The sequence below is a fragment of the Rhinolophus sinicus genome, chromosome 14, assembly GCF_057876585.1.
Source record: "Rhinolophus sinicus isolate RSI-liver-muscle chromosome 14, RSI-T2T, whole genome shotgun sequence".
Taxonomy (NCBI): domain Eukaryota; kingdom Metazoa; phylum Chordata; class Mammalia; order Chiroptera; family Rhinolophidae; genus Rhinolophus; species Rhinolophus sinicus.
Genome location: NC_142514.1, coordinates 114662292 through 114681701, shown reverse-complemented (window position 1 = coordinate 114681701; position 19410 = coordinate 114662292). Strand labels below are relative to the sequence as shown.

The window sequence follows — 19410 nt, the reverse complement described above, 5'->3', positions numbered from 1 at the left end:
TAAGCCACTCATCAAGCGATATCATTATATTAAAGTTTGAAGTAGAATATTTGTGTGGTAAAGCAATGTCATAATAATTTGCTTTTGATTTACTGAGGTATAATTTATATACAATGAAATTTCTTTTACGCATACAGTTTAACTATTTTTGATAAATCTAGAGTCTTGTAACTATTGCTTCAATCAAGATATAGAATAACTCTTCCATATTACACTCCTAACAATCCTTTGCCTCAGTTTGTCTCTATGCATTTGACTTTTTCCTATGCCATAGAAATAGAATTATATAATCTGTAGACTTCGGAGTCTGGCTTCTTTCACTTACTTAGCATTGTGTTAAATTTTGATTCTTCTCTATCATGTGAAATACTTCTCATATCAGAGATCATAAAATTTTAAATAGCAAATGTTGAAATTAAAGACAATTTCATACCACAATTTTAATAATTCTACATACAATTAATTTAAAGTTAACATCAATATCACTTGATATGGTTCACTATGAATGGATGGCATTTATATTTATCTGTATACCAAATTTTGCTAAATATTCTTATTGAAGAAATATATTTGGTATAATTGCACTAAAGTGAAGCACAGGGTTATTTTCACAAGATATAAAACACCCAGTAAGAACCTGCATGAATGTCCCTGACCTCTGGACCCCATCAGAACTCACCACCTCTGCAGGCCTGGATGATGATGACCTTGGGTTTATCCTTAAGGTGGCAGCAGTGTCGATTGTTGAAAATCTGGAATATGGTGTCATAAGCTAGCACGTCTGATTTGTCTTCACTGTGCAGAGTCCCACAGATTCTATCCAGGAGACCATGAGACATGAACACCAAGAATGTACTATCCGAGGACCTGTGCTCTGGGCGGGCAGCAAATGTCTTTAGCACCAACTCCATGTCCTGAAAGAGAGTAAACTTTTAAACATCGGATCATAATACCTGCCTTTTCTACTACTGATGCTTTGAGGCATAGAAAGAATAAATGACAACTGCCTGGCACTTTACAGTGACTGATATATAGAAGTAGCTCAGAAGTGGTCGTTGTTATTGTTATTGTGCTGTTGTTGCTGTTAATGTCATAGTTACTGGCAAATATTTCACAATATACATAATATCATATGCATCATTTTAACTATTTATAAATATGCAATTCAGTGGCATTAAATATGACCGTATTTACCATGTTCTATAAACATCACCATTGTCTATACCAAAAGTTTTTTCATCATCCCCAACAAAATCTGTCTACCCATTAAACACTAACTCCCTATTATTCCCAACTCCCATCCCCTAGTTCTCCCATCCCCTATATTCTACTTTCTTTCTCTATGAATCTGCATATTCTAGGTACATCAGGAAAGTGGAATCATAATAGTTGTCCTTCTGTGTCTTACTTATTTCAATAAACATAATTTTTTTAAAGCCAGTTCATGTTATAGTTTACCAAAGTTTCATTCCTTTTTATGACTAAATAATATTCCATTTTACACTGCGTTTAGTATATCCATTCATTTGTTGATGAACACTTGGATTGTTTCCACCTTTTAGCTATAGTAATTAATACTGCTGTAAACAATGGTGTACAAATAACTGTTCAAATCCCTGTTTTCAATTATTTTGGATATATACCTAGGGGTATACATTGATGCATTGTATAGTAGTATAACATTTTGAAAAACTGCCAAACTGTTTTCCACACTGGCTGCCCGATTTTACATGTCTACCAGCAATGCACAGGGTTCTAATTTCACCACATGCTTGCTGATACCTGTCATTTTCCATGTGTGTGTGTTTCTAATAGCCTAACCAGTAGGTATGCAGTGGTGTTACATTGTTCTTTTGACATGAACTTCCTTAATAACTAATAATGATGAGCGTCTTTTCATGTCCTTATTGGCCATTTGTACATCTTCTTTGGACAAATAACTATTTAAGTCCTTTGCCCACTTTTGACTTGGGTTGTTTGTAATTTTCTTGTTGAATTTTAGAAGTTCTTTATTCTGAATGTTAGATCCTTATCAGATATAAAATTATGTGACCATTTTGTCCCATTCTGTAGATTGTCTTTTCACTGTTGATTGTATTCTTCAAGGCACAAAAGTTCTTAATTGTGATAAAGTCTAGTTTATCTATTTATTTCTTTTATTGCCTGTGATTTTGGTGACAGTCCATAAAGTTGTTTCCAAATCTAATGTCATGAAGTCTTTCTTCAATGTTTTCTACTAAGTGTCTTACAGTTTTACTCTTATATTTAGATCTTTGATTCATTCTGAATTAATTTTATATATGGTGTAAGGTAAGGGTCCAACTTTTTTTTTTTTTTTTTTATGTATATATCTAGTTTTCCCAGCACCATTTGTTGAAAGATTGTTCTTGCCCCTTCCGATAGTTTTGGCACCCTTATCAAAAATCAATCAACCATATATATGAGGGTTTATTTCTGGCTGCTCTCTTATATTCCATTGATTTATTCTCTGTCCTTATACCAGTACCGTATTATTTTAATTACTGTAGCTTTTTAGTACATTTCAAAGTTGAGAAGTATTAGTGCTCCAACCTTATTGTTTTTCAAGGTTGCTTTGGCAATCTTATAATTCCATATGAATTTGAGGATTGGCTTTTCTAATTCTGCAAAACAAAAAGGCTGTTGGAATCTAATAGGGATTATGTTGCATCTATAGATCACTTTGGGTAGTATAGTGGTTTTAACAATATTAAGATATAAAAATGAGTTATATTTCCACTTCTTTATAACTTCCTTAATTTCTTTCATTGATGTTTTGTAGTTTTCTATGTATAAGCGTTTCATCTCCTTTGTTAGATTTATTCTTAATTATATAATTATTTTAGGTGCTATTGTAAATGAAATTGCTTTTCTAATCTTCCTTTCCAATGTTCATTGCTGGTGTATAGAACACTAAGTTTGTGTGTGTGTGTGTGTGTGTGTGTGTGTGTGTGTGTGAGTGTGTTGATCTTGTACACTGCAAATTTGCTGAATTTGTTTATTAGTTATAAGAGATTTCTTGTGAATTCTTTGAGAGTTTTCAATAGGTAGAGTATGTCATCTGTAAATGGAGATATTTTGTAATTTATAAATTTATTCATTTATAATTTGGATGGTTTTTAATATTTATTTTTCTTGTTTAATAGCTCTGGCTAGAACTTCTGTTACAATGTGGAACAGCAGCAGTGAAAGCAATTATCCTTGAATTTTTCTTCATCTCAGTAGGAAAGATTTCAGCCTTTCACCGTTGACTATGATGTTAGTGGTTTTTTACATAAGTACCCTTTGTCATGCTGAGAAATTTTTTTCTTTATTCCTAACTTTCTGAGAATTTTTATTATGTAAACATGTTAGATTTGTCATATGACAGAACACATGATAATCTCCATAGAGATTATCATGTGTTTTTCCCCTTCATTCTACTAATCTAATGTACTACACTGATTTATTTTTTTAATTTTAATGTTGAATGACCCTTGCATTCTTGGGAAAAATCCTACTTGGTCAGGGTGAATATCCTTTTAACATGCTGTTGCATTCCATTTAATATTTTATCGAGAATTTTTTACATCTATATTCACAATGTATATTATTCTATTTTTTCTTGTGATGTCTTTATCTAGTTTTAGTATTAGTAGTTTTGGCTTTATAGAACATGTTAGGAACTGTTCCTTCCTCTTCAATTTTTTCGACTAGTTTGAGAAAGACTTGTGTTAATTCTTCTTTAAGTGTCTGGTAGAATTCACCAGTGAAGATATACGGTCCAAGACTTTTCTTTGTTGTGAGGTTTTTGGTTAGTACTTTAATCTCCTTACTTGTGTGGGTTATTTCTGAATTTCTATATCTTCTTAATTTGGTACTATTACGCTGTGTGTCTCTAAGAATTTGCCTATTTCATCTAAGTTATCTAATCTTTTAGGGTTACAATAATTCATAGTACTGTCTTATAATCCTTTTTATCTTTGTAAAGACAGAAGTAATGGCCTTACTTTCATTTCTGATTTCATTTATTTGAATATTTATTTTTGTAAGTTTAGCTAAAGGTTTGTCAATTTTGTTAATTTTTTTCAAAGAACCAAGTATTAGTTTGAATGATATTCTCTCTTGTTTCTCTATTCTAATTAGTTATCATACTTTTAAGCTCCAGAATTTTGGGGTTGGGGGGGTTTCTTTTTATCATTTCTATCTCTATTGATATTCTCATTTTGTTCATACAGATATTAAACAGAATAAAACAGATATTTTATTCCTGTAGGTTTTTTTTGTTTTTGTTTGTTTGTTTGTTTGTTTGTTTGTTTTTGTAACACATTTAAGACAATTATTTAAAGTCTTTAATAATAAGTCTGTCATCTGGGTTTCCCCAGGTATGGCTTCTTTCCGTTCATTTTATTACTTTGAAGTTCACTTTTTTGTTAAAAACTGGATATTTGACTTTTGTAGTGTTATAACTCTGGAAGTCAGTCTCTCCCTTTACCACAGGTTCACTGTTGTTGTTATTTTAGTGTATCTCTATTCCAGAGGTTAGCTAGAATGAAAGCTTGGTCTTGTCAAGTATTTTCTAAACCTGGGCACAAATGGCAACTTTTTAAATTCGCCTATAAACACAATTGTTTTTGAATGTCAACAACAAACAAACAACAACAAAGGTGTGCTTCCTTTAAATCTCCTGGAAGCCACTTTAATCTGTGGGGATTGAAACAATGGCAACCAGTTTCTGTGCCCACCCCTTAGCAATCTGAAGCAGTAAAACAGTCTGAACACAGAATCCTGATATTTGGAAGACAAAGTCCTTCCTTATTGCACATACCAGATCCATTGGGTGGCACCATAAATGCAGGTTGTTGTCCCCAAGCTGCCTGCCACAGGTCTGAAGGGTTAGGGATGGGTAGTTGTCACTATATCCACAGCTAAAATTGACTGAAATGAATGGTAATTTATCAGCCAACACATTCTCTGGAGCTGCAAATGTTCAAATAAAGTCCAGAGTTCCAAAATAGTTTCTTCAGACTGTTTCTGTCAATGCAATTGTTTTCCAGGAGAAAGAGATGGCTTCCTGGCACTTCCTACTCTTCTGTCTTTCCTGATGTCACTCTTCTATGCTAGTTAGTTTTCACTTGGCAATCTCTGGATCCATTTTCTACTCTTATCTTTCCTGTTTTGTGGCTCTCTGGATCATACCTGTTGAGCTCTCTTGTCAACAAGCTTCCAATTGTTTGGCCAAAGGAGGCACTAGCAGAAGATATGAAGAAACTGGAGAGCAGTAGAAGAGAGGGGTTAGGATATTCTAGCCCTCCACATACCCACATGCCCCGTGTTACCACAGTTCTATCAGTGGTTGTGTCCTTTGTGGTTGCAAGTCAAGCATTCTGGGTGATCCACTTCTCCAGCTGTCACATCACCACATTTTGGAAGAGTGTGTGTGTGTGTGTGTGTGTGTGTGTGTGTGTAATTTCTACATAAAGTGAGCAGTGTTTGATTTAATAACAATAAATTATTCACAATAATAGTAACAACATTGTGGCTGAAATATATATGCACATGTAGAAACACATACCTATCTATCTATCTATCTATCTATCTATCTATCTATCTATCTATCTACCACTCAAAGGCGGTAAAAATAATTATATATACCACCTTTAAATTTCTTTCATTTTAAAGTTTAAGAAAGCAAGTTCCAGAGAAGTTAAATGAATGGTTCCAATGTAGAAAGCTAGTTAGTTATTAGAGGTATGTTGGCATGCAGTTTATATGTCCCGCACAGGGGAAAGATTCTTACGCTAGCTGTGAGATTCTCTTCCACCTGCACACAATAATCCAGGTCCTCAAGCAGCTCCTTCATTCCTCTGATGTCATGGTTGGACCCATTACGTCTTGGGAGGTGGTCAAATTGTGTGTTACAGATGATGAGGGCTAGACGAGTGCGGTCCCCCTTCTCTCTTATTGGATAAATCTACAGAACAAAGACAAGTTAGATGCACCGCATTTTTTCTCACATATCCCCAGCATAGTCAGATTTACAGCCTCAAGGACCTGACAGGTATTTGTTTACCTTCTAAGTTTCTTTTTTAAGATTTTTATTAAAATACAGTTAATGTACAATATTATATAGTTTCAGGGGTACACCATAGTTATTCAACGTTTATATACTTAAAGAAGTGATCACCATGGTAAGTCCAGCAACCATCTTATATTCTCTATGCCATACATTACATCCCCATGACTTTTTAAAATTTTATACCTCGAAATTTGGACCTCTTATTTTCCTTTATGTCCCCCCCTTTTTGATATTTCAATTACAGTTGACATTTAGTATTATTTTATATTAATTTCAGGTATATAGCATAGTAGTTAGACATTTATATAATTTAAAAAGTAATCCCCCAATTATTTTAGTACCCACCTGGCATTATACATAGTTATTACCACATCATTGACTATATTCCCTATGCTTTACTTTACATCCCCATGACTATTTTGTAACTACCAATTTGTACTTCTTAATCTCTTCATCTTTTTACACTGTCCACCAACACCCTCCCATCTATCATACCAGTAAATCTAGTACCCATCTGACATCATACATAGTTATAATATCGATTATAAATTTATACTATAACCTACATCCCCATAACTACTTGTAACAACCAATTTGTACTTCTTAATCCCTTCCCCTTTTTCACTCACACCCCCAAACCCCCTCCCTTGTGGCAACCATCAAAATGTTGTCTGTATCTATGAGATTTTTCTGTTTTGTATGTTTATTTTGTCCTTTAGATTCCACACATAAGCAAAATTACATTGCATCTGTCTTTGTCTGATGTCTCCACTCAGCACAAACTCTCCAGGTCCATCTATGCCACCAAAGATGGCAATAACCCCTTCCCTTCCATGGCCAAACAATGTTCCATTGTATATATGTACCACTTCCTCTTTATCTATTCTTCCACTGATGGACACCCACGCTGCCTCCACACCTTGGCCATTGTAAACAATGCTGCAATGAACATATGGATACACATGCTGCCTCAAAGTAGCATTTGGGGTTTCTTCAGATAAATACCAAGGATTGGGAATACTGGGTCCTTTTCTTGTCTCTTGTCATAACTTTTGTTTTAAAGTCTATTTTGTCTGGTATAATTATTGCTACCCAGCTATTATTATTATTATTATTTTTAATTTTCAGGAAATAACATTTTCTTCCCTTTACTTTCTATATGTGTGTGTCTTTTAATCTAAAGTGAGTCTCTTGTGGGCAGCATTTTATTTCCTTATCTATTCAACCCTCCTATGCCTTCTGATTGGAGCATGGAATCCATTTACATTGAAAGTAACTGTTGATAGATTTGTAGCTATTGCCATTTTATTATTCATAATTTTGTTGTTTTTTTCCATTGTGAAGAAATCCTTCTAATGTTCCTTGTAATACTGGTTTGGTAGTGATGAACTCCTTTAGCTTTTTATTGTCTGGGAAGCTCTTTATCTGTCCTTTGATTTTAAATGGCAGCCTTGCTGGGTAGAGTACCCTTGGTTGTAGGTCCTGACTTTTCATCATATTGAATATTTTGTGGCAATCCTTTGTGGCCTGCAAAATTTCTGTCCAGAAATCAGCTGACAGTGGAATGGGAGCTCCCTTATAAGTTGCTAGTTGCCTTTCTCTTGCTACTTTTAGGATTCTCTCTTTGTCTTTAAACTTTGTCATTTTAATTATAATGTGTCTTGGTGTAGGCCTGTTTGGGTTCATCTTGTTTTGGATTTTCTGTGCTTCCTGGACTTATATGTCTATTGCCTTCACCAGGTTAAGAAAGTTTTCAGTCATTATTTATTCAAATAGGTTCTCAATCCCTTGCTTTCTCTCTTCTTTGTCCAGTACCCCTATGATGCAAATGTTGTTATGGTTGATGTTGTCCCAAAGTCTCTCAAATTATTATTTTTTTTAATTCCTTTTCCTTTTTTCTGTTTTGCTTGGGTGTTTTCTGCTACCATGTCTTTCAAATTGCTGATTTGAATCCTCTGCTTTATCTAGTCTACTATTGATTTCTTCTAGTGCATTCTTCATTTCAGTTATTGTATTTTTCACTTCTGACTGGTTCTTTTTTATTGTTTCTATGGTTTCAATTTTATTATGCTTGCTATCTCTTTGGTGAAGCTCTCATTAAGTTCCTTGAGCATAATTATAACCATTGTGTTGAACTGTGTATCTGGTAGCTTGCTTGCCTCCATTGTGCTTAGATCTTTTTCTGGAGTTTTCTCCCATTCTTTCATTTGGGATGCATATCTTTTTTTCCCTCATTTTGTCTGCTTCTTTGTGTTTGCTCCTATGTAGTAGGGAGACCTGCTATGTCTCCCAGTCTCGGCCAGGTGGCCTTATGTTGTAGGTGTCCTCTGGGGCACTGGAACAGTCTCTCTGGCCACCTGCTTGGGTGCTCCATAAGTGTCCCTTGTGTGTGTTGTGTGTGCCCTCATGTAATAGTTGAGCCTTGATTGCTATTGATTAATCAGTGAATTGGATTGGCTCTCTGGTAGATTGGTATGAGGTGGGGCCACATCCACCATTTATAGGCTGCTGTGTGGAGGATTTACAGCCTGTGCTAAATCTGGAGGTACATGGGAGAAGCCACACTGTGAAATGATGGCTGCCACCAGTACTGGGATAGGAATAGCTTCTCAAAAACCAGGACACTCAGAGGCCTGCTACCATCTGCTGGCTCCCTTAAGGTTCACCCACTGACACAGGCTTGTGAGGTATGCTAGTTGGGTGAGGCAGTGTTTCAGGGAGTTAGTAAAGTGGGAAGAGTAGTGTTCACCAGGTTAATGTAGATTCTCGTTTTGTTTCAGTGCTGAGCCTGGAGCTACTCAGCAAAAGTCTCAGAGCACACTGAGGTCATTTGCCTCCCCACTTGGAGCCCACAGACTCTGATACTTTTCCAAGACAGAGTGCAGTGTGGATGGTTCTGGCTGCTCTTTGAGAAAGTACCTCCAATGTTGGGCGAGTTGGGTAGGATGGGGCCCCAGGGAGTCAGCAGGGTGGAGCAGCAAAGCTCACCAGACCAGTTAAGATTCAGATTTGGACACTGAGGAGTGTGGTTACCAGGTGGGCTGGGTCTATAGTCACTGTGTAGGCCACTCCACTGTTCCATGACAGGGAATTTTTGGCAGAGCTGCTATTATTTGCAAAGAATTTTGGATAAACAAGATATGTTGAAGGAATGCCAAAAGGACTTCAAGTTTGTCTCAGAAGAATAATACTGGAAATTACAAATATTTTTTACAAACGTATCCCAGCATTAGGTAAACATCTTAAATTAAGACAACACATTACTGCCACTGCTACAGTTTATTTCAGGAGTTTCTATGCCAGATATTCTCAGAAAAATATAGATCCTGGAAGAAGGAAGGGAGCGGAGCGGAGACACACCGCACCTGCGGCGGCGGTGGGGACGCGGGTTGGAATCGCGGTCCACACCTGTGGCGGTAGAAATTCGGCCCCCACCCTTGGGTTGTGGAAATCTGCTCCGCACCTGTGCCTGTGAAATTCCAGCCCACACCCACGGCTACAGATACGCAGGATATCCCAGGACGGAGGAGAGCCCGGAAGCCAGGAGGTGGGCGTTTTGCCCTGCGTCCCACAGCGGACCCCTCCCGCTGCAGGGGCAGCATATCCAGCATTAACTTCAGCTAATAACCTCAGTTGGTCCTTGGGCCGGACAAGGAACACAGACTCCGTGCCTGGGCACCTTCCCCCGCTCTTCCGACCCTACCCCCGCCTTCCTAGAGACTTGATCTAGCCCCTGCACTAAGGAGCAGCGGCAGATTACAGAGGCGCCTTGGAGCCCCGGCTCCGGGGAGACAGGCGGGCCCAGGGAGGAGGCTAGGAGCTGGGAATCTTCCGCCCCCAGCCACCACCTTTTCTGGCCTGCGGGAAGAGGGTTAAGACAGCAGGGCTGGGAAAGAGAAGACCCCTCCTTCCATCCCCAGCCCCCACCCTTTCTAGCCAGCCTAGAGCGGGGCAAACACATCCCCAGCTGCAGAGACGCAGGGGTTCCCAGGACAAAAGAGAGAACACAAAAGCCAGGTGGCGGACTCTACTTTGCGTCCCACAGCAGACCTCTCCCCCCCGCAGAGGGAGGATATCTAGCATTTGAGGCTATTAAACTCCATACCTGGGCCCCTCCCCCCGCTCTTCCAATCCTACCCCCACCCTTCCAGAGACTTGAACTGGCTCCTGATCTGAAGAGCAGTGTCAGATTACAGAGGAGCCTTGGGGTTTGGGCTAAGGGAAGACTGGCCGCTGGCTCTGGCCCAGGGAAGAGGCTGAGAAGAGTGTGGTTTGCCCTGGACTAGGAGACAGAAGACTCATCCACCCCCAGATACCACCGTTTCTGGCCTGTGGGTGGGGTGTGACACAGCTGGGCTGGGAAAGAGAAGACCCCTCTTTCCATCCCCAGCCCCCACCCTTTCTGGCCTGCCTAGGGCGGGGCAATTACATCGGCGGAGGCACTCCCAGGGATCAGCAGTAAGTGGCAGATACAGCACTCAGCTTTCAGCAGCTGAGGAATTCCCTGCTGGCCACACACACACACACACAGGGAAGAGGTGCCCTAAGACTCAGGAGAGCTGGACACAGGGCTGGTGGTGCTATTCTCGGTGTGCATATGTGCCGGCAAGGGCAGAAACTGCACTGACTTTGTAAAACCTACTGTCCAGACCCCTCAGTCCCACGCATCTAAAGCTGCAGCCTCAGAGTCACTCTGGGCATCAGGTGACCGGCTCTACCTGCACAATACGCAGGGGATTACTTGGTGGGCTTAAGCCACAATTGGCGCTGTCTTTTTTTTTTTTTTTTTTTTCTGTTTTGATTTGTCTTTATATTTTTGACATCTTTGCCTGTGTCGAGTGAGGACTCTGTACTACAGCAGAGAACAACCTGGAGATTACTTGGTGGGCTTAAGCCACAACTGGCGCTGTGTTTTTTTGTTTTGTTTGTTTGTTTGTTTTTTTGCTTGTTTTTTTTTTGTTTGTTTGTTTGTTTTTGTTCTGTTTTGATTTGTCTTTATATTTTTGACATCTTTGCCTGTGTCGAGTGGGGACTCTGTGCTATAGCAGAGAACAACCTGGAGATTATTTGGTGGGCTTAAGCCACAACTGGCGCTGTTTTTTTTTTTTGTTCTGTGTTGATTTGTCTTTATATTTTTGACATCTTTGCCTCTGTCGAGTGAGGACTCTGTGCTACAGCAGAGAACAACCTGGAGATTACTTGGTGGGCTTAAGCCACAACTGGCACTGTGTTGTTGTTTTTTTGTTTGTTTGTTTGTTTGTTGTTTGTTTGTTTTTGTTCTGTTTTGATTTGTCTTTATATTTTTGACATCTTTGCCTGTGTCGAGTGGGGACTCTGTGCTATAGCAGAGAACAACCTGGAGATTACTTGGTGGGCTTAAGCCACAACTGGCGCTGTGGTTTTTGTTTGTTTGTTTGTTTTTTGTTTGTTTGTTTTTGTTTGATTGTTTTTGTTCTGTTTTGATTTGTCTTTATATTTTTGACATCTTTGCCTGTGTCGAGTGGGGACTCTGTGCTATAGCAGAGAACAACCTGGAGATTACTTGGTGGGCTTAAGCCACAACTGGCGCTGTTTTTTTTTTGTTCTGTTTTGATTTGTCTTTATATTTCTGACATCTTTGCCTGTGTCGAGTGGGGACTCTGTGCTATAGCAGAGAACAACCTGGAGATTACTTGGTGGGCTTAAGCTACAACTGGAGCTATTTTTTGTTTGTTTGTTTGTTTTTGTTCTGTTTTGATTTGTCTTTATATTTCTGACATCTTTGCTTGTGTCGAGTGGGGGTTGTCGATTGTTTTTTTACATGTGAATGTATTTGACTTTTTCCTTGTTGTTATTGTTGTGCTTGGTGATTTGCTTTGTTCTGTAATTGCCCTACCAGTGCCCAGCTTAAGAGGCACAAGATTCAACATACCCAGCGGCCAACTCCAGACCAAGCCAGAGTACTACCGGGTTTGACCTACAAGTGACACACTCAGAGGGGATTCTCTACAGGCACATAGAGGCCAAAGGGCAAACCACATCTAAGCGGTCAACCCTCACGCAGCAGAATACCCTGCGTGGGCAAAGCCAAGTCTCACAACTAGTCAGCCTAGGAGTTAACTCCACCTACTCACAAGCGAAAAGCAATTAAGGATCTTCTTTAACAGGACAATATACACAACACAAGAGTCACTTTTAGAGCACACGCAGGGGAGAAGAACGAAGTAGTGCAAGTCAAATATAAAGGACATTTATTATATACTAATCCAGCAAGAACTAAGAACTCCAGGGCATCTACCTAATACATCAAAGCAAACACAGAGAGTCAGCCAGAATGAGGAAACAAAGAAACATATCCCAAATAACAGAACAGAAGAAACCTTCAGAAATGGAACTAAATGAAGCAGAGGTAACCAAACTGTCAGAGACAGAGTTCAGAATACTGATGATAAGAATGTTTAAGGAACTTAGAGAGGACATCAAGAAGGATGTAGAAATCATAACGAACAACCAGTTAGAACTAAAGAACACAGTTACCGAAATAAAGAACTCACTTGAAGGAATTAACAGCAGGTTAGATGAAGCAGAGGATTGAATCAGCGACTTAGAAGACAAGTTAGCAGAGATCACCCAAACAGAACAACAGAAAGAAAAAAGAATAAAAAACAATGAAGATGGTTTAAGAGACCTATGGGATAACATCAAGCGCAACAACATGTGCATCATAGGAATACCAGAAGGTGAAGAGAAGAAACAAGGGATTGAGAACATATTTGAAGTAATAATGTCTGAAAATTTCCCTAACCTGATGAAGGAAACCAACATACAAGTCCAGGAAGTGCAGAGAGTTCCAACCAGGATAAACCCAAACAGGTCCACTCCAAGACACATTATAGTTAAAATGGCAAAGATTAAAGACAAAGAGAGAATCCTAAAAGCAGCAAGAGAAAGACAGAGGGTTACATACAAGGGAACTCCCATAAGACTATCAAATGACTTTTCTGCAGAAACATTGAAGGCCAGGAGGGAGTGGCAGGAGATACTCAAAGTGATGGAAAACAAAGGCCTACAACCTAGGTTGCTTTATCCAGCAAGGCTATCATTTAAAATTGACGGGGAGATAAAGAGCTTCCCAGAAAAGAATAAGCTAAAGGAATTCATTACCACCAGGACAGCATTGCAAGAAATACTAAAAGGACTTCTGTAAATAGAAGAAAGACGAAAACAATCTATCCACAAATTTAAAAATGGCAATAACTATGTACTTATCAATAATCACTTTAAATGTAAATGGTTTAAATGCTCCAATCAAGAGACATAGGGTGGCTGAATGGATAAGAAAGCAAGACCCTTGTATATGCTGTATACAAGAGACTCACCTCAGATCAAAAGACACACACAGGCTAAAAGTGAAGGGTTGGAGTAAGATATTCCATGCAAATGGAAATGAGAAAAAAGCTGGAGTTGCAATACTTATCTCTGACAAAATAGACTTTAAAATGAAGAAAATATTAAAAGACAAAGATGGACACTATATAATAATAAAGGGATCAATTCGACAAGAGGATATAACCCTAGTAAACATCTATGCACCCAACATAGGAGCACCTAAATATATAAAACAAATATTGACTGACATAAAGATGGAGATCAACAGTAACACTATCATAGTAGGGGACTTCAACACACCTCTGACAACAAGGGACAGGTCTTCCAGACAGAAAATCAATACGGAAACAACAACCTTAAATGACACATTGGACCACTTGGATTTAACCGATATTTTCACAGCATTCCACCCCAATGCTGCAGAATACACGTTCTTCTCAAGCGCACATGGAACATTCTCCAAGATAGACCATATGTTAGGCCACAAAGCAAGTCTGGATAAATTTAAGAAAATTGAAATCATACCAATTGTCTTCTCTGACCACAGTGCTATGAAATTAGAAATGAACTACAGGAAAAAGACTGGAAGACACACAAATTCATGGAGGCTGAATAATATGTTACTAAATAATGAATGGGTCAAACAGGAGATCAAGGAAGAAATCAAAAGATATCTCGAGACAAACGAACATGAAAACACCATGACCCAAAATCTATGGGATGCCGCGAAAGCAGTCCTAAGAGGGAAGTTCATAGCATTGCAGGCCTACCTAAAGAAATAAGAAACATCACTAATCAACAGTTTATCTTCACACTTAAGGGATCTGGAAAAAGAACAACAAAATAAGCCCAAAGGGAGTACAAGGAAGGAGATAATAAAGATCAGAGCGGAAATAAATGAAATAGAAACCAGAAAAACAATACAAAAGATCAATGAATCCAAGAGTTGGTTCTTAGAGAAGATAAACAAAATTGACAAACCTTTAGCCAGACTCATTAAAAAAAAGAGAGAGAGGACCCAAATTAATAAAATCAGTAATGAAAGAGGAGAAGTGACAACAGACACCGCAGAGATACAAAAAATCCTAAGAAATTACTATGAGCAACTGTATGCCAACAAATTTGACAACCTGGAAGAAATGGACAATTTCCTAGATGCATACAACCTCCCAAGGCTAACTCAAGAGGAGACAGAAAACCTGAATAGACTGATTACCACCAAGGAAATTGAATCAGTAATAAACAATCTCCCAACAAACAAAAGCCCTGGACCAGATGGCTTTACAGGTGAATTTTACAGAACGTTCAAAAAAGAATTGTCACCTATTCTCCTCAAACTCTTCCAAAAAATCCAGAGGGAGGGAAGACTCCCAAACACTTTTTATGAAGCCACTATCACCCTGATCCCAAAATCAGACAAAGACACCACAAAAAAAGAAAACTACAGGCCGATATCGCTAATGAACATAGATGCAAAAATCCTCAACAAAATACTAGCAAACAGAATTCAGCAATATATTAAAAAGATTATACACCATGATCAAGTGGGATTCATCCCTGGTATGCAAGGGTGGTTCAACATCCGCAAATCAATTAATGTGATACACCACATTAACAAAATGAAAAATAAAAATCATATGATCATATCAATTGACGCAGAAAAAGCATTTGATAAAATTCAGCAGCCATTCATGATAAAAACCCTTAAGAAAGTGGGAATAGAGGGATCATATCTCAACATAATAAAGGCCATATATGATAGACCCACAGCTAACATCATACTCAATGGGGAAAAACTAAAACCATTCCCCTTAAAATCAGGAACAAGGCAAGGCTGCCCACTTTCTCCACTTCTATTCAACATAGTGCTGGAAGTTCTAGCCACAGCAATCAGACAAGAAAAAGAAATAAAAGGCATCCAAATCGGTAAGGAGGAAGTAAAACTGTCATTATATGCAGATGATATGATACTATATTTAGAGAACCCTAAAGACTCCACCAAGAAACTATTAGATCTGATAGATGAATTTAGTAAAGTAGCAGGATACAAAATTAATATTCAGAAATCAGTTGCATTTGTATATACCAATAATAAAACATCAGAAGGAGAAATTAAAAAAGCAATTCCATTTACAATTGCTCCAAAGACTATAAAATACCTGGGAATAAATTTAACCAAAGAAGTAAAAGATCTGTACTCAGAAAATTATAAGACACTGAAGAAAGAAATGAAAGAAGATACAAATAGATGGAAACATATACCATGTTCATGGATAGGAAGAATTAATATAGTTAAAATGTCCATACTGCCTAAGGCAATATATATATTCAACGCAATTCCTATCAAACTACCAACGACATTTTTCACAGAAATAGAACATATAATCCTAAAATTTATGTGGGATAACAAAAGACCCCGGATATCTTCAACAATCTTGAGAAATAAGAACAAAGTGGGAGGTATAACAATACCTGACTTCAAATTATACTACAAGGCTACAGTAAACAAAACAGCATGGTACTGGCATAAAAACAGACCCATAGATCAATGGAACAGAATAGAGAGTCCAGAAATAAATCCATGCCTATATGGCCATTTAATCTATGACAATGGAAGCAAGAATGTACGGTGGGGTAAAGACAGTCTATTCAATAAATGGTGCTGGGAAACTTGGACAGACACATGCAAAAAGATGAAGCTGGATCACCTCCTTACACCATATACAAAAATAAATTCAAAATGGCTTAAAGATTTAAATGTAAGATCTGAAACCATAAAATTCCTAGAAGAAAATATAGGAAGAAACTTCACAGACATTACCCGGAGTAAGATTTTTACTGATATATCCCCTCGCGCGAGGGAAGTAAGAGGAAAAATAAACATGTGGGATTACATCAAACTAAAAAGCTTTTTCACAGCAAAGGAAACCATCAATAAAACAAAAAGGGATCCTACTGATTGGGAAAAGATATTTGCCAATGATATATCTGATAAGGGGTTAATATCACAAATTTATAAAAAACTCACTCAACTCAACTCCAAAAAAACAAACAACCCAATTAAAAAATGGGCAGAGGACATGAAGAGACATTTTTCTAAAAAGGACACACAGATGGCAAACAGACATATGAAGAAATGTTCAACCTCACTAACCATTAGAGAAATGCAAATAAAAACCTCAATGAGATACCACCTCACCCCAGTCAGGATGGCTATCATCAATAAATCAACAAACAACAAGTGCTGGCGTGGATGCGGAGAAAAGGGAATGCTGGTGCACTGTTGGTGGGAATGCAGATTGGTGCAGCCACTATGGAAAACAGTTTGGAGATATCTCAAAAATCTGAAAATGGAACTACCTTATGATCCAGCAATCCCACTCCTAGGTATCTATCCGGAGAAATCCAAAACTCCAATTCAAAAATCTTTATGCACTCCTATGTTTATTGAAGCACTATATACAATAGCTAAGACCTGGAAACAACTGAAATGCCCATCAGTAGATGACTGGATTAAGAAACTGTGGTACATTTATACAATGGAGTATTACGCAGCCATAAAGAAGAAAGAAATCTTACCATTTGCAACAACATGGATGGACCTAGAGAACATTATGTTAAGTGAAATAAGTCAGAAAGAGAAAGACAAATACCATATGATCTCACTTATATGCGGAATCTAAAGAAAAGAATAAGTGAATGAACTAATCAGAAACAGTTTTGGAAACATGGAGGAAAAACAGAGGGTTGCTAGAGGGGCGGGGGGGTGGGGATAAGGGGAAGGTGAGAGGTTTTGGGAACGTACAGAGGGATAGTGGATGGGGGAGGGGGGTTCACACAGTGTGAGGGATATAAATGATAAACGTCTAAGTTTTGCTTTGTCTTGTGCACCTGAAACTAATTAAAAAAATAAATAAATAAATAAAAATTAAAAAAATAAAAATATAGATCCTGTATTAATGGCTCCTATATGTGTGTTTTTGGCATCCAAAGTTGAGAAATTTAGAGTAGTCTGAAATACAAGGTTGATTTCTGAGGCTACTTCTGTGTTAAAAACTACATTTTCATATGCCTTTCCAAAGGAACTTCCTTATAGAATGAACCATATATTAGAATGTGAATTCTATCTTTTAGAACTAATGGATTGTTGCTTCACAGTATATCATCCTTATAGACCTTTGCTCTAGTGCAGGACATGAGCCAAGAAGACATGTTGCTTTCCCTTGCATGGAGAATAGTGAATGATATCTATAGAATGGATCATTGCCTATTGTATCCTCTTTTCATGATAGTTTTAGCTTGCCTATTTGTCACCTGTGTTGTACAGCAGAAAGATGGTGTGTTGTATGGCCAGATGGTAGTTTGCTGAGCTTTCTGTGGATATGGAGAAGATTTTGGAAATAATCATGGTTACTTTAAAATAATATGAGTAGCAAAAAATTCTGATAAGAGAAAAGAGATGGCAATATTTAGTAAGATGCCAAAACCAAAACCTCCTCCAAACAATAAAGGAGAGCAGGGTCCAGATGGAAGTCAGAAATCTAACTACAGCCAATCTTAAAACATTCTGAAGAATTCTGTAATGGACCAGTTGGAAATAAACCACTGGACAAATTTCAGTAATGTCTTCAATGGAACACAAATGAAAAGAAATAGCTTGTTTCTGTCAAGCATATTGGGAAGCGATTTTAGTTTTAAACAATAAGTTTTTCCTTACCTAATTTGATTCTAGTATATAATCAATTACAGGATCTTTGTTATACATGTTTGGAAATGTTCTAAGGGGACCTAAAGACAGACATTTCAAAATTAATAGCTTTTGATTAGTATAATTTTTTTAAAATTTGTATAATAGAATTTGTACCCTTTTATAAAGCCATGAAATATGAAGCATAATTTGTTTAAAATTCTCTTTCATCATTGAAAGACCAAGAAAGGACATAAAAAGTCAAATATATGTGTTTTTTCCCCCTCCTTAAGTTAAACTTTAAAACTGTATTTAAGAAATCAAATCTTAGGAAATCCTGGAAGATTTTGGTAATGATGTTGAAAATTTCAGGAAAATCAATCAAGTATCTATTGATTTAAAAGTGTATTTTATTCAATAGTCTTAGTATCTTGCCTTGGAAAATACTAGCCCAGACTAGCAGAAAAGTGCAATATGTATAGAATATTTTGACATTTTACATCTTACATTAATTCTATAATCATTTTGAAATGTTGGGCAAACTTTTTTTAAAAATCTTACATGAAACTATTTGCATTTGATTCACTATTAATCAGGCATTTTTAAATTGGATAATTGAATAAGACACCATAACGGCTGAAATTTAGTAACACTTTAATGTTAAATTTGACTCTACTGTGAAGTTTTATATAACGTACACATCTTAGTTTATTTTTGTGTCTTAGTGTGGATTTACAATTTTTTTAACAGGTATCCTGAGCCAGGAACACAATCAAGTTTCAGGCCAGTTTGATACTGGCTACTCTTAATTCTCATATGAACATAGGACTTAAGACTAAGTATTATGTCAGTGGGACTGTGCTGTCTGTGAAACTTAATAAATTAATCATTTTTTTCAGACTTGAAAGAGAGTGATAAATAAAATTTAGAGCCATAGGATATTGGTGTACAATTTAAAACTTTTTTTTATAGAAATCAATTGTGAACAACGAGTTATTAATTGTTGACTTTATAGTATAAAACTGCAAGGATAAAAATACATTCTGCATCCCCACCTCCCCCCCCAAAAAAAAAAAATTCAGATTTGGCCATGAGCGGGGGGAAGAGCTCAACATAGGGAAGATGGCACCTACCTGCCAGCTGCATGGGAGAAAAACCCCACACAGGGAAAATGAAGACTCTCCTCCAGCCCTCACCCCACAGCCACACACCTTAGTCTACCCCCGCATACCTGTGAGCCCCCACCTACTCACCATCCCTCCACTGGAGCCCAGGTGAG

General features: G+C 37.6%; 1 protein-coding gene and 1 pseudogene across 1 annotated transcript in view; one reads left to right on the top strand and one right to left on the bottom strand.

The window, feature by feature from the left end:
* Window positions 1-19410, bottom strand: part of LOC109438842 (caspase-1-like) — a 37319-nt gene that overhangs the window by 13632 nt on the left and 4277 nt on the right. Inside the window, exons 4-5 of the mRNA XM_019718958.3 lie at window positions 5798-5971; window positions 680-914 (exon numbers count right to left, since the gene is read on the bottom strand). Of these exons, the coding sequence (XP_019574517.2) occupies window positions 680-914; window positions 5798-5971 (409 nt within the window). The remainder of the gene's footprint in view (window positions 1-679; window positions 915-5797; window positions 5972-19410) is intronic.
* LOC109438843 (cyclin-C-like) lies at window positions 9157-18005 on the top strand (annotated as a pseudogene).